At 35.2% G+C, this 15,965-nt stretch overlaps 1 protein-coding gene across 1 annotated transcript in view; it reads right to left on the bottom strand.

Annotated features, from left to right (window-relative positions):
- Positions 1-15,965, bottom strand: part of LOC145672047 (phospholipid-transporting ATPase ABCA1-like) — a 242,611-nt gene that overhangs the window by 150,458 nt on the left and 76,188 nt on the right. The window contains exons 13-15 of the mRNA XM_081741259.1: positions 13,506-13,663; positions 9,661-9,882; positions 1,633-1,855 (exon numbers count right to left, since the gene is read on the bottom strand). Coding sequence (XP_081597385.1) covers positions 1,633-1,855; positions 9,661-9,882; positions 13,506-13,663 — 603 coding nt within the window. The remainder of the gene's footprint in view (positions 1-1,632; positions 1,856-9,660; positions 9,883-13,505; positions 13,664-15,965) is intronic.

A 15,965-nucleotide genomic window follows, 5' to 3' on the forward strand; every position in this document is an offset into this window, starting at 1 on the left:
CATCAGGGCCGGTCCTAGTCAATTTGTCGCCTCGTACAATGGCATAATTTGCCGCCTCCCCCTTTCTCCAGAAAGAACAAATCTTAAAAGTCTTGATTTTAAGTATGCTACTCCAGCATGAACAACAAAGGTGAGGGTAAGTGCAGTTGCACTCAGAAGGGCTTAAATACTTACTAAAAATGCAATCCCGTTGTGTCTGGTTTTTTTTTTTTTTTCTTTAAATATTAATCTATTATGTTAGTGAAAGATAAAGCAAACACACCTGCAGAGGAAAGATGGTAATCCTTTTTATAGAATTCAATATCGAGCTTCAATCTCAATGTATCAGTTTGCAATTCCAGTGCAACTAGCTCTTTTATCTTTATTTCTTGATTTTTATTCTACATCTTCTAACATTTTTTTTTTTTAAAAAACTTGTTTCTATCTTCAATGATAAGGAACTTGTTTCTGACAAAAACAAGACTAGTTTCATATCAAAACTGTGATAACTTACTAAATGGAACAGATATTCACTGCTATTCGAGAATTGAATTCTTGCATTTGACAACAATCAAGCAATTTGTGCTCGGATTTATTCGACCATTTGCTTTGGCATTGTCCATGTGGCCTTAAACTAATGCAACCTAAACATAATTTATGAATGTAATATTCAAATAGAAGGTCAGCTTAGTAACTACCATCATCATGAACAAGAAATATTTAATTTAAATAATATACTTGTGACAGATTTTGCCGGACCATCCAAGCTTGCCGCTCCACGCAAATGCACGTGTTGCATATATGGTAGAGCCGGCTCTGCATATCATATATATCTAGTCGACAAATTATTTATATATGACATTTAGAAAAATACTATTAGGCAAATTAGTATTAGTTTTTACCTTTAGACAAGTTATTGGATACTGTTCGTGGCATTATTTTTGTACTTATTAAAGGCCTGCTTTCACGAAAAAACAAAATTTCATTTCTACTTTTATTTCCTAGTTGATATTGATGAAAACTGTTGAAACCCGAATTGTTAATAGGTATGGTATTCATGTAAATTGTAAAATATTTGTAGCGTATCAGTATCTAGCGTATAATTTATGTTGCATTTTACGGTAATTACACCTACATAAAAATATTTCATACTTAAATAGACGTAAGATACATTACAAATGACTTTGAAAAAAAAAAAACGAAATTTAGAAAAAAACGAGAGGCAATGTTTTTTTCTAAAAAACGTAAATTTCTGAAAAAATACGAACCGTTTTTTTTCTATCTACAACACTAGGTCTACGTCGAAAAACAGTGATGACCAGGTGAGCCTATCTGCATTCCTTCCTGTCTGGGTAGGTAGTTATTAGACGTCCCTCGTACATCTAAAAAAAAGTCAGTTTTTTTTTTTTTTTTTTGTTTTTTTTTTTCTGCAACTACTGATAATCCGTTAGTTTGGTAGTTACATGACTTAAATGTAATAATCTTACAGGGGATGCTTGTATCTTCATAATAAATGGATTCTCAAAACCGATACAAATTTTAGGGGGGGGGCTACATTTGAGTAACGGATGATATATAACCTCTAATCAGTACAACTCAGACAAAAAAGAAAGATATTCTTACATTAGGTAAGTTATGAAAACTAAACCTTACCACTAAAATTAGAGACAAAACCACTATTGTTGGAAGCATAATCACAAAGCAATCGATAAACCATCCTATCCAATGAACAAGGTTGCCTAACCCCATCATACGCATCGTCTCCTTCAGGCGCTGCTCCTTCTCTCGAACAATCGATTTCACAATCATCGCACAAGAATAGACCCACGAGATCACCATAATCATCGGGAAAGTCCCTTTGATAGCTTTTATAAATCTAGAAATACATTAAAAAAAAAAAAAAGACATGAACATAAAAACCACAGAACTTAAAATTACTTAACGAATTAATAGTGTAGATACATGGAAAATAATATTAAATTATTATAGGTTATTTATTGGTGATTGGCATAATTGTAATTTAAATGAAGTCAAGTTTTGAGTTAAGAAACTACAAAGAAAAATGAGAAATTGTGATATGTTGGAATGGCACGTGTTATTGTTATTGTTTGTTTATGTAATCGAGTTACGCATGGTTGTGTTTTGATGTTCATGAAATGCTGTCGAGACGGTAGCTCGCAGTATGGTGTAAATGGACATTGAGAAAAGTTGATGTAAGTCTGAATTTAAGAAAGATGTAATGAAAAATACTTTGTTAGCACAAACACAATTTGGATATGGCATAATATTCAGATTCGCAAAGATTGACAGTCTGGGAATTCGGTCACGATGTGACAAGGTCTGCAACGAAAGTTTGACCAATAGTTGAGGTAACCAACGTCGAGACATGAAACGACCAATTACATTGTCTGGAAAGAAGAATAAAAACGAGATCTACATTGGATCGAGGTCGGAGCTCTACATCAGAGTTTTAGATGAAAGCTTGAAGAATCAGGATTCGACGTTTACAAGTAATAGAATATTAATAACTACCATCTTACGATGGTTGACTTCTAGCCGGCTACTCGTTATAAAGCCGAACTGTCAATATAAGCATTAGCAGTTTATATCTTCGGTCGACGTGAGAACGAGATTTCGTCCATGGTCAGCACCGAGAACTAAGACCCGCGACTATCCACGAATTGCCAAACGTAGTCCAGAGAGGAATCCAGCATTGGAACATTCGTCGCTCCAGGGACCAGCCAGAACATCCTAAGGTATGTGTATCTCAACTATAGTGTTACCTGTGATCAAATCTCCAGACACTCGAGTACTGTGAACTGAATTTATTAGGTCATATCTGTAACAACAACACATTACACTTTCTAAGTGGTTATAATATATGAGATTTTACAGATGAAATGCTTTGATTTACTATATTATCCTCTCGCTAGTTTAATAGATTTATTGAAACCTGCCCATTTCAGATAATGGGTAGAAGCAACTTCTCCGCGTCACAACGCATTCGTCCCCGAAAACTATAGGCACGACGCGAGGAGGTTGTCAATAGGATAATAAATTAATAGATAATAGGATAATAGATTAATATATCTAACATTGGGACACAGTAGTCTAGTGGTTGAAGCGTTGGACTCACGTCCACGTGGTCCGGGTTCGATTCCCCAACCGGTGCTTCCCAATTTTTGGCGTCTACCCAGCGTCGTGAGGAAAACTGGGGAGTCGCGTGAATGCCTATAAAGCTACCGATACGACGGTTAGTGATAGGTCGATGCACAGCGCATTGATTACGTGTTCGTCGCTAGGCTGGACGTAGTTCCACCAATCGCTGAAAGATGGCGTTGGTGCAGCTCAGGCCCTTAAGTGGGCTCTTTGGTTTGGTATATATCTAACATTAACAAAGTTTGTAGTTACTATAAGCACCTGACTACAAAAATCTTCATCCAAGATTTTTCATCAACGATTTGTTGCTCTCATTAGTACTTGTCCTTTAAAAATCAACGCTGCTTTTACAAATACTCATACATTATTGGTAGCTTCCCTCCACTGTAGAAACAATTTAAACTAAGTAACATTTTCCTTAATTACAAATGTACCTTTTTACTGTATGAATCAACATTTAATAGATTAATATAACACTTTCTAGTTTTTCGTTATACGTAGAATAATAATAATAATAATAATAATAATAATAATAATAATAATATATCTATTAAAATGCTACAATAGCAATTAAGAGCGACTGAGCTCCAACCTATAACTTTAGCTTTCAAATCTTTCATTTACGGTTATGTGTAATTTCACGTTGAACAGAGACAAACATTTTAAGTATTTGTACTTTAAATAGTCTAAATTAGTTAACTATATTTTTTTCATAAAGTTTATGGTATAAAATTATTGTTCGAAGCCTTTGTATTTTAATAAGCCTTCTCTAAAATCAATGCATGTGAATTGTGCTTCCATCTTCCGAGTTCTTTTAAACTATATGTTGAGGGCGTTTATATGTTTGTGGTCAATCCTTTCGACAATGAGATCTCGGAAACTACAGGCTCTAGAAAGATGACGTTTTCACTGATCGATTGGAAATTTTGCGTAGATTGTCCAGTTCTAATTGAATATTTAAGAAAAACATGGCCATTATTTCTTTATTACATTTTAGGGTACACTGGAAGCGTTGAAATTTAAAAAAAAGCTAAAACATTATATCCTATGCGTTATACATTCCAATACCACAATGTTGTATATTGGGGTTGCATATGTTTCAGGCGTTTGTTTCATGGCCAAATAATAATGAAAAAGGAAGGATAACCATTTCTCGAGTCTAAGATAATCTTTATTTTTTGAGTGTTTTTCCCAATGATCACCATATATAACTGACATTATAATTAATTGTATATATAATGTATTTGCTTATTACATACTGCATGCAAGAAGAAAGGAAATACTGGTCATACATGATTTAGAAACTTCAACAACCGGAAGTAGGCTCAAATCTTGCAAACGGTGCGAGATATTGAGAAAAAATAATCGAAAAAAATTTCCCCTTTATGATACCCCTTTATGATTTTTTTTTATCAAGACGTCTTTCGCTTGTGTCTGTAAAGGGACATGTACATATGTTGTGAGGAATGAGAAATGAATGAAATGAAATGAAAATGTCTTTATTGAAGCGGGCGAGGTTTAGCCATAGCTGCTCTACCACCTAACTTTTGTCAAAAGAATACAATATTAAACATTATACATCAAAAGGAACGAAAAAAAATACAAGTAAAAGAATAAATCAGAAAATAAACAAGTCACATATGCAATAAAAGGTATCGATATTGTTGGATTTAACTAAGTTGTTACATAAAACTGTACATGTCGTAAGTGCCAGAGGCCAGTCGCTGGGGATTTCATCAAATGTGATTTTAATGAATTTCGAAATGAATTAAATGACTTTATTTCCGTGAGGGCTTTTGGTATCGCATTCCATTCTCTCGGACCTGCTCTAGAAAATTATCCTTGCACTATCTTCAGTTTAAGTCTTTGTACATTGAATTTCTCACTGTTACGCGTAACGTGAGAGTGAATTTGTGACCGCTTTGTAAATTTACAATATAAATATTGTGGGGATTGAGTTTTAAGGATTTTATATATCATACAACTATAACGTAGGTATCTTCTTCTCGACATTGTTAAAATATCGTTTCTATTTAGCACTGGTAGGATATGTTCCGATTTCTTTAAGTTAAAGGCAAACCTAATGCACGAGTTCTGTATTTTCTGTATAGTTTTAGAATTGTAAACGGAGAGAGATGGTCCATATACAGCGTCACAGTAGTTTAATAACGGTAAAACAAGAACTTGTATGAGATATAATTTCATAGACTGAGATAGAAAGTCTTTGGCTTTGTAAAGTCGACGTAATAAAGTAATAGCTTTATTACACTGAGTAGATATATGATTATTATAATTTAGTTCCTTTCCAATATCCTAAGCTTTCACATGAGTAGAGTAAGAAATATAAGTGTCCATAATTTTTATTTTTAGATCCGCTGCCTTGATTTTACTCAACTGTTGTGAGGTTCCTATAACCGTAAATGTACACTTACTGGAGTTGATGACAAGACCGTTATCGGTACACCATTCAGATATAGAGGTCAAATCTCTATTAACAAGTTCTACAGTTTGTTCAATATTTTGTTGTGATGACGTGATTCAAAGTTGTGTGTCATCCGCGCAGCAATGCACAGTAGAGTATTTAATGGAATCTATGAGGTCAGCAATGTAAATAGAAAATAAAAGGGGACCCAAGATTGATCCCTGAGGTACTCCTTTGTTTATAACGAGTGATGAGGATAAGGGATTTTGAGCTGTCCTAAGATATACTTGTTGTTTCCTGCCTAGTAAGTAGCTTTCAATCCAATTTATAACGGTATCCGAGAATTTATAATACATTAGTTTAGCCAACAACAGGTTATGATTGACTAGATCGAAGGCCTTGGTTAGGTCTAAGAGAACTATGATTGCGACTTGAGAGTTATCAAAACTGCGTTTAATATCCCATCTGTTACCTCGAGCATCGCACTGAGAGTACTATGATGCTTACGAAAACCGGATTGAATAATAGGGATAATATTATTATGATTTACATAGTCGTATAATTGCTGGTTTACTAATTTTTCTATAACCTTTGACATTATTGGTAAGACACTAATTGGACGTAGCTCGTTTAAGTAAGTTACGCGGGGTTTCTTTGGGAGAGGTACCACTTTTGCTGTTTTCCAGGCAGTAGGAAAGCAGCCGTTAACTAGTGAATAATTAATTATTTTTGTTACAGGTGATAGTATGAATGGCAACGCTAATTTGATCATTTTAGCGCTTATTGCATCAAGGCCAGCTGAGTTAGATTTTATGCTGTGTACCGCCTTGCTCACATCGGATTCATTTATTGGGTTGAATAGAAATGTTGTCTGTAGCTGTGGATGTTTTTTAGATAGAAATTTCTTAGTTTGATTGTCAACTCTCTCAGAATTAATAGGAGGCAAACCAGGAGGACTGACGAAATGATCATTAATAATATCTGAATCGTTGATATTATGATCCAGATATTAATCTCCTCCATGAGAAGAAGATTTATGCTCATATGCGAATGATGCGCTGTGTAGAGAGCGCAGGTTCAGCTAATAATAATAATAATAATAATAATAATAATAATAATAATAATAATAATAATAATAATAATAATAATAATAATAATAATAATAATAATCATTATCATCATCATCATCATCTTATTTCAGTGCCGCGAACAGCTCTTTGGCAAAAATACAGCACGTGGTATCAGAGCAGTACATTGTGATGAAATAATAATACTAATGATAATAGTAATAACAATAAATACGAAAACAGTAAAAAGATGCGTACTAATATAACACACAATGTAGATAAAACTCAGTTAAGCAGAAATAATTCCTTGTCAACGCTGTAAAAATTGTCAAGCTCTCTATCTAAAACAACGAGAAGCTAAGAACAGCCGTCTTGAAATTACATTTTATCTTAATGTTTCAAACCATCATTGCTAAAAACTATCAATGAGATCTCAAAATTTTCACGTGCTTAATACAGTAAGTACAGTAAAATGTGCTTAAATAATCTATCAATCTTTTTTAAAATTTCACATTTCCAATTCAGAACAACTAAAATTCTGCTATTTCTTATGCTATAACTGAGTACTTTAAAACCTATATTTCGTAAACTGTATTCACTGATATAAACATTATCTAGTATTTTGTTGCATGCATACTCTGTTGATTTTTTTCTTCTATTCATAAGATTCTCCAAACCCCAATAGTCATTCCAATATTCATGGTGCGTGAATAGTAGCTAATTTTCATGTTAAAACATAGCAGTCGAATAAAACATTTTTGCACAGATTCTACCTTGTTTGTCAAAATTTTAGAAATGCTGTTCCAAATTACCGAACCAAATTCTACTTTTGATCTTACAAGTAATTTATATAAATATACATATGTTTTATCTCTTTGAAATGCAGGCCACTGTTTAAAAATAGAATCTCATATCCTTGTGGTACCTTGTACAATACAATTTACCGGGAAGAAATCTTTAACTGACCGTCAAAAGAAATACCTATATCTTTAATAATGCTTACTTTCTCTATTTGTACACCATTGACCTCATATTTACTGAAATAATATTGAGTTTTATTGGCGTACGTCATAAAATTTTATTTTCTTACCATTAATTTTTAGAAAATTATTCCTACACCACGTGTTTACTGTATTTAAGTCTTGTTTTAGTAAATAATTATCAAACTTGTAATAAACTTATTTGTGTATTGTTTTTGGTGTTTCCCAGCTCAGACAATTTAATCATTTTATTTTGAAGGCTGCTATTACTTCGCGCATTGTGTAACTAATCGTTGTATGTTCTCATAATAGATATATCAGCAGCCAATCACAGTCCTACCTGTATTTACGTCAATCTGGTAGGAGGGACTCACGTGAGCAGCAGGGACAATGGATATGCATGATGTAATCATCACTGGGCGCCGAGAACTACGATCAACGACAAGCACTGTACATCAGCTGCTCAGGACAATTCATAGTAACTTTTATAATTCTGTGTATCAACTTGTATTTACAAGCTAACATGTCATCCATATTTCTTATCATTAGAATTTTGTCCGTATCACTTGTAGAAACGTAAGTATAGTGATAAATGCTAAATATAACATTCATTTTATGAGTACCATTGGCGTTATTCTGAACCTGGAATTGTTACCTCGTGTCCTCCATTGTGTTACGCATGGTGCAATATATTGGTACAAACCAATAATTGTTTTATGTTCTCTTTCAGTTCAAATGGTGCTGAAGTTTTATTCTTGAAATGAAATGAAATCTTTGAGTTTTACGTCCCACGGTTATGCCGGTTAGGCTAAAGGAGACGGTGATTATGAGAAATGAATGAAATGATGGTATGAAGAAAGTGGGAGGAAACGGGAGAACCCCGAGAAAACCCACGCACACGGTGTTTGTCCACCACAAAGTTCACTTGGCGGGAGCAGGGTTTGAACCCGGGACCCCATGCACCAGAGGTGAACGCTCCACCACTGAGCCACCGCGGCCCCCGAAGTTTTATTTTATTCATAAGTCTAAGGTGGTTGTTTGAATCTTGCCTACGTGTGGTTAGCGGTGAAAGAAGCTATTACCCTGGTGATTACTTGCTTCGTCGTTAATACTCGGGCGAAATATTAGATCAATGACTACCTAATGTAATGCTTACTCTACTTGGATTTTCATCCTATAGGGTAAACATCACAAACTCATTGTTGACTAATCTGAACAACTTCATATCGTCAGCATATAGCAGAATGTCGGAGTATTTGATTTTGTCCGCGAGACCATTTAAAGAAAATAAGAGGGGCCCAAGAGCGATCCTTGCGGTATTCCACTTTTTACATAGCCTATACGAGAATGTACAGGTCCAATTTTAACTTTCTATGTTCTGTTTGACAGAAAGCTTTCAAACTAGCAAATCTACAAGGGTGATAAACCAATATTTTATAACTTGCTAACGAGACACTTATGACTGACAGAACCAAAAGCTTTTGAAATACCTATGTATATTATATCGACTTGTAATTTATTTTTCAGTGCGTGATGGGTAAAGTCTGTAAAATGAAGCAGATTTGTTACAATTGACTTGCCTTGCCTATTTGACTTGAGACTCATTTAAAACATACCACCCAGGTATAGAAAAATAGTCACATGCTCTATTCAAACGAACATCTGTTAAAATTATATGTATCCGTGAGCATTTTCCACGTGAACAAAATACACGTATTTCGTATACATTGTACGTAGCTTTCACCATTCACCAACTTCAATGCCTAACTTTGTATCGAATATTTCCCTTAAAAAACATGTTTTCTAAACTTTGAATTAGCGGTCAACTTTCACATTCATACAATACAACGTTTAGATATATGTTTCTATAGAATGTTTTACTTTCCATTTTTTCGCTGTTGGGATCGTCGAGTCTCAGTTCCTGATAGTCACTTTAGTCACTTGTAGGAGCAATCTATTACACTGCAGATACTTTTTTGTTAAGAAATTTTCTATTCAAAGAATCGATTGTCAAGTGTTGAACACAATTTGATCACCAGAAAGAACTACTTACTTATCTTCAACGTAGCACGGATAAGGAACTTGATGTAGGAACAACCCTGGAGTAACATTTTTCTCTGTGTGGATTTTAATAATGGTGTTGTCTAGCATGTCCTGGAGGTAGATGAATCCAGATGAGAAGTATTTCATGTCTATCGTTGGATGACGTCTTGGACGAAAGAAATAAACCTTATCTCGAGTTCTAAACGTATCGTCCATCCGTGAGGCATCAACTCTGCAACAGAAGAAGTCAAACAATTGTTACTAATATAAGGAATCCGTTACATACTACTACAATAGTATAGAACAGTGATGACCAATTTACAAGACAGTGTGAGCCAGAACAAAATAAGAATTATATTTGGAAAGGTTTCCCATTTCTCTAAACTTTCTCTTCGCCATACACGTAAATCATAAATTTTCAGATGCTTTTGTTCTATAACGTTAACATAATGATTCATTTTCGTTTTGAAAAGATTATATTTTCAAACGTATTACACGTACACACGTGAAAGATATATGAAAAGAATTACAAACTTACCAAGTTTATACACCTTCTACAAATGTTCAATGTGTGCCCCTTTGGTGACACGACACACGTTCAGACGATACTCAAGCTCATTCCATACATTTTGTAGCATAGTCCTGTCAATTGTTTGCATTGCAGCACTGATGCGTTCTTTGAGCTCGACTAAGGATTGCGGTAGCGGAGGTACATAAACAAGGTCCTTAACGTACCCTCACAGGAAGAAATCTCTGGGCATTAAATCAGGATATCTGGGAGGCCAGGGGAACAAAGCGAGGTCATTCTCATCAATACACCCAATCTAGCGATGCGGTATGTACCAATTTGTATTGTATATTTCAGGTGGCAGCAGGAGGGCACAAGGCCGGGCACATTGAGACATTTCTCTGCAAGTTCATGTTAAAAAAAAGTCTAAGAACTTTGGACATTCCCGATCAGCTGATTAGTTAAATAAACTTATATATGTAAACACTGACTCTATAGGTCAATGTCAGGGTTTTGATATTCGTTTGTTCGAAGTGATTGAAACGCCATCTATATTTTGTAATCTACCCGTAACTACTACGTTTCCATTAGAATGAAACGTGAGGTAAGCCGGAGTAGGAGCCTAGAAATTATGTTCGTCAAATTGAATATTAGTATAATGTAATCTCGGTATAGTTTTTGACTTAAAGTGCTCTTAGACGTAAGGTAGGCGGAAGAACATGTAAGAATTTTGTGTAAAGTACCAACGATATATGACTCGTCGAGAATTTGTAAATACTAAATTTTAATCTATTTTTTTCCTCTTTTTGGGCCAATTGCTGCAAGTTTTTGCTGAGTGGTATGTCTTTGGTCACTAGAATAATCATATGTTGTTAAATATTTGGGGGATTAAATTCAATTTGAGAGTATATTTGATATGAGAATTTTTTCAAAAAGAACAATCTGTAAATTCCATTTAGAATATTAAATAGTAGAATGCTAATGTGGAATAACTTCCGGACTACCATTTAAAAATGGGAAAGGGTTGAATTTGATTTGAATAACGCTGTTTGTGTCAGCACGTTTATTTTGTTACTGTTAAATTTATATTCATGTTAAATTATTTATATAATAAATTGTTCATGTTGAAGGAGATTTATAATTTAAATGAAAAAAGATTACTTGTCCAAACTGTTCCGCATTAAGGGAAGGATAACTGACCCTTTCATAGGTAGTGGATTATTTGCTTTCAAGACTGCCGCTACAACATCCTTATTGGCACCCTTAGTGGTTCAAGTGATGACACTCATACAAGGTTTATTACCATTGGATCCTCTATTAGTAAATTAGGCATACGCCGTAGAGTATAACTATTCATATTATAAGTACAGTCATGATGCGGATATGCATCACCGATTCCATTAATATTAACTAAATAAAGAACATAAAATTAGGAATTGGATTTCTGGGCTGTCGGCATCTAAGGCCATTTAGCCCGTCACGTATACGAGGGATGACGTCCTTCGGTGAGCACACTATTCGATGAAAGGAAAGAAAGGAAGGAAGTGGCCTGAGACCAATATGTTAGGTACCATCCCGCCATTTGCCTAGCGTGAATGAGGGAAATTCAGGAAAAACCTCATTCAAGATGGCTGGCCTGAAAAACCTGTTACACTTTTTCGACCGAGTGTCCCCACCGGAAATCGAACCCGGGATATAAAGAACATAGAATAATGAAATATTAAGAAGCTCCTAAAGCAGAATTTTAATTACCTAATAACGGTTGTCCAGTGCATTCTTTTACTGGCTTATCTATGGGGAAGGTTAGTTGGCAATATGAAAAGAAAGGAAAACAAGCGGATCTTTAATACATACGGTTGAAATTATGACTTAACTATCTGTTAGAAGATTGAGCGGAGAAGCAAAAATTTGGTATTAAAATTCTACATTTCTCATACACGAAAATATATGACGTTACTCACATTATTATGACTTGTTTCTTTCGTACGATTAGTTACTAAAGGGTCTTTTCTAGTAAGATAGTGAAATCGGTCCTTGATCCAAATTGGGTCGATATTGACCCAAAAGGTTACCCTTGACCTAAAACTACCTCAAAAAAAGTTTTGATCCCCTTCCCCCTCCCCTTACCGAATTATCGTATCATACATGACCAAAATTGAATATTTTTAAATTTTGGTAGGGCTAGTCGAAAAATATTGAACGTTTCACAGATTGTAGATAATATCTAGATGTAAATGTGTATTTTTTTTTTCAAAACCATCGATGCGTATTTTCTTTATTTTTTTGCTTGTTGAAAATTTCAATAAAATGTAGGGAAAAATTTTTTTGGGGGGGGGGACGTCGCTGATGTTTTGATTAAAAAATTTATTATATTCTTAGGTACAACATATATTTTTTCGGGGCCTGAAAGTAATGGCAACATTGTCAAAAAGAAATAAAACTGAAAAAAAAACGTGTTTTCGCACAGTTTTCCCACTATTTTAGGACCCTCAAGGTGAAGGCCCCTTACAACAATCCTTTGCCAAAATTCACAATTTTCTTTTCTCTTGCATCCCTTCCGCTTCTGTCGTTCTTCGGCTGCTTCGATTGTGTCCATTTCGGAATAGAAACACCAAATATATCTCCGAAATAGTGCTTCCACTTCAACAGACTATTGCACAACAAAGTTACATAGCTCGAGGTAGAGAGCGCCACTGTGTGTGGCCAGTGAAGCAAGCACTAATAGATACGAGGAGCCGACGCAAGGTGTGTGTAACTTCGTTGTGCAAGAGTCGGTTGCACATTTGGTGAAACTTTCTATTCCGAAACGGACACAATCGAAGCAGCCGAAGAACGACAGAATTGGAAGGGACGCAAGAAAAAGAAAAATTGTGAACTCTGTCAAAGGATTGTTTGAAGGAGCCCTCTGTGAGAAAACTGTGCGAAAAACACGTTTGTTTTCAGTTTTATTTATTTTTGACAATGTTGCCATCACTTTCAGGCCCCGAAAAAAATAGATGTTGTACCTAAGATTATGACAATTTTTTAAATCAAAAAATCAGCGACGTGTCCCCCTTCCCCCAAATTTTTTTCAACAATTTTTTGAAAAAATTACACATTTACATCTAGATAGTATCTACAATCTGCGAAACTCAAGATTTTTCGACCACCCCCACCAAAATTTAAAAAAATATTCAATTTTGATCACGTATGATACGATAATTCGCAAAGGGAAGGAGGTTTTTTTTTTTTTTTTTTTTTTTTTAAGGTCAAGGGTAAACTTTTGGGTCAATATCGACCCAATTTGGATCAAGGGCTGATTTCACTATCTCACTAGGAAAGACCCTTTAATAGAATACTTCAGTTACCTTATTTTGTATTTAACGAATGGCGCCAATGAACCTCCTTCTTCGACATTTTCAAAGATTACAACACCCCAAAGCTTAAAGTCATCAGCAAGCTCATTTCCACGCTTCACAGCCTCTGCTTCTGTTTGATAGCCTTCAAATTTGTCTAGATCAAAGCACTGCAAATGGAACAGTAACATTAGTACTTGTTTCAACATACACATTTCAATATACAATATATGGAAGTCATTATGTTTGTGACTTCTTTATACTTCAACCACGAGAGACCGATCTCGATCAAATTTGCCACATAGATGAGTTTTGGGCCTGGGATGATCTTTATCATTTCACTTTGACGATGCAACTTAGGGGAGGGAGAGGAAAGATATATATATATATATATACATGATCGGAAATGACCGATATTTGTGTCGAATTCATAAATTTTTGGGGTCGCTGAGATGAACAGTGGCATTTCCGATGCTTTTTAAATCCAAATTCAGCCCCGTAACTTGCAGCAAGTATTATTTTCGTATACAATCCTGTAATTATATTTGTATATGTGATCTCTTTTGTTCTATATATATCGTGTGCTAGTGTATGTTTATATATATATACTAGTTGAATATGCCCATGCTTTGCACGGGGGCTGTATTTGGAAGTCAACGCCTGTGGGAATATCACCATTGACTTCAGCGACCGCGAAAACTATGAATTCAACACTAATATCGGTCATTTTCTACTACTTTATGTCCCGGTAAACGTCCCCTGAGACTCCCCTGGTTCGAATTTTGACAAAAACGTTTAACTCTAGTCTGAAGGCTGGACCAAGGTATTCGTGACTAAAATTCGGTAGCTCTCGGTCAATTCGTCTGGTTCCCAAACCGGTTCCGGTAAACGCTCCATGAGACCCCCCTTGGTCGAAATTTGAAAAAAGGGCTTCGTCTTGATCTGGGTCTGGGCCAAGGTACCCCTAACCAAAATTTGGTAACTCTCGGTCCACTCGATGGTCCCCACAGACAGACAAACACACAAACAAACTCTATTCTATTTATATTTGAAGGTATATATAACGAATACATATTTTAAATAATGTCCAGTGAACTGGAGGACATTCTCCCTGCAAAACAGCCGAACACATGACACTCAAAAAATTCATTGCGGGAACCAAACATTGTTTGCTTATCCCATTGAAGAAATATTCGTTTCTTACAAGCAGGTTTACTCAGTGTATTAACGATTCCCTCTTCATAGACACTGAAAACAAAATTGTATATAACTACGGTTTATAGTAATGATTTGAATACATTTCTTCGTGTTATGTATATTCAATCCCTGTAATGTTAGCTTCAAGCATCATTCTTATTTCTGAATTTTATAACTTTTCACTTGAAAAATCAATAGCAGTCAACATTCGCAAACATTGTATATTCAATATATTATGAGTTACTTAGTGACGCGCTTTTTTCGTCTTTAGTGCGAGATCGATGGTTTCCTTCCCGAAAAACAGAATGTGGTTCGAATTCTATGTTGAACTGTGGAGCCACAAGTGATATATACTCGTGAAATTGGACGCTAAACTCAAACAAATTAGAAAAGAACCTTGTCCCTTCGCAGCCAAGACGCTAATGACAACGATTTCTTTATACATGCGGTCTCTAAGTTCGTTTCTCGATGAGCCACTTGCCTTGCAAGGTTCTGATCTAACAGGCAGTAAATCTTACCTCAACTTCACACAGCCTTGACACTGAAACTTTACAATCAAGTAAAACCAAGATTATTTATTTGTAAATATTTGTAGACAACTTCCTAACAAATGTATATTCTCCCAGCCCCCAATTCCAGATGAACCCGAACATTTACAAGTGCTTTATTTCTTTTTATCTTCATGATTTGTTTATATTTTTATTTACTTTTTCCTCATAATCATTTTAAAAAATGTTCTACTGTTTTAAAAACACACATTAATAAACAATACTTTCTTTACAATCACAAGCAAGATCTTATTTCTCTTTCTTTCTCCCTCTCCCCCCGCCCCCCTCTCTGTCACATACGCATACACACACACACACACAGCCTTCCCCACTTTCCAACATGCACAAACTGGGACGACAAATATATAGTTTCATCCATACAAACAAACCAATATTTAGAGATTTTCGTTAAGACTCACAAGACAGTTCCTGCTGAGGACTCACCGGGATGCGCACGAGTGGCAACAGCGTACCACGTGCTTCTCCAAACGTCAATTTGTTTCTAGTTTTGAAAACACTATAGTGTCGAATCCCTAGTTCTCGTGGTCGCTGAAATGAACACTGACACTTCCGATGCCGTTCAAATCCAAATTCACTCGTTTATGTCCAAAATGAAACGTATTCTCCACATCGTTCATTCTAGTTTTAGAACTACGTGTAGCTTAAATAAAATCTAATCAAAGCAAATCGCTTTTACGTATTACTAATCTCTGTTAGTTGTATAGCG

The sequence above is a fragment of the Thermobia domestica genome, chromosome 15 (assembly GCF_964235325.1).
Source record: "Thermobia domestica chromosome 15, izTheDome1.hap1.1, whole genome shotgun sequence".
Taxonomy (NCBI): domain Eukaryota; kingdom Metazoa; phylum Arthropoda; class Insecta; order Zygentoma; family Lepismatidae; genus Thermobia; species Thermobia domestica.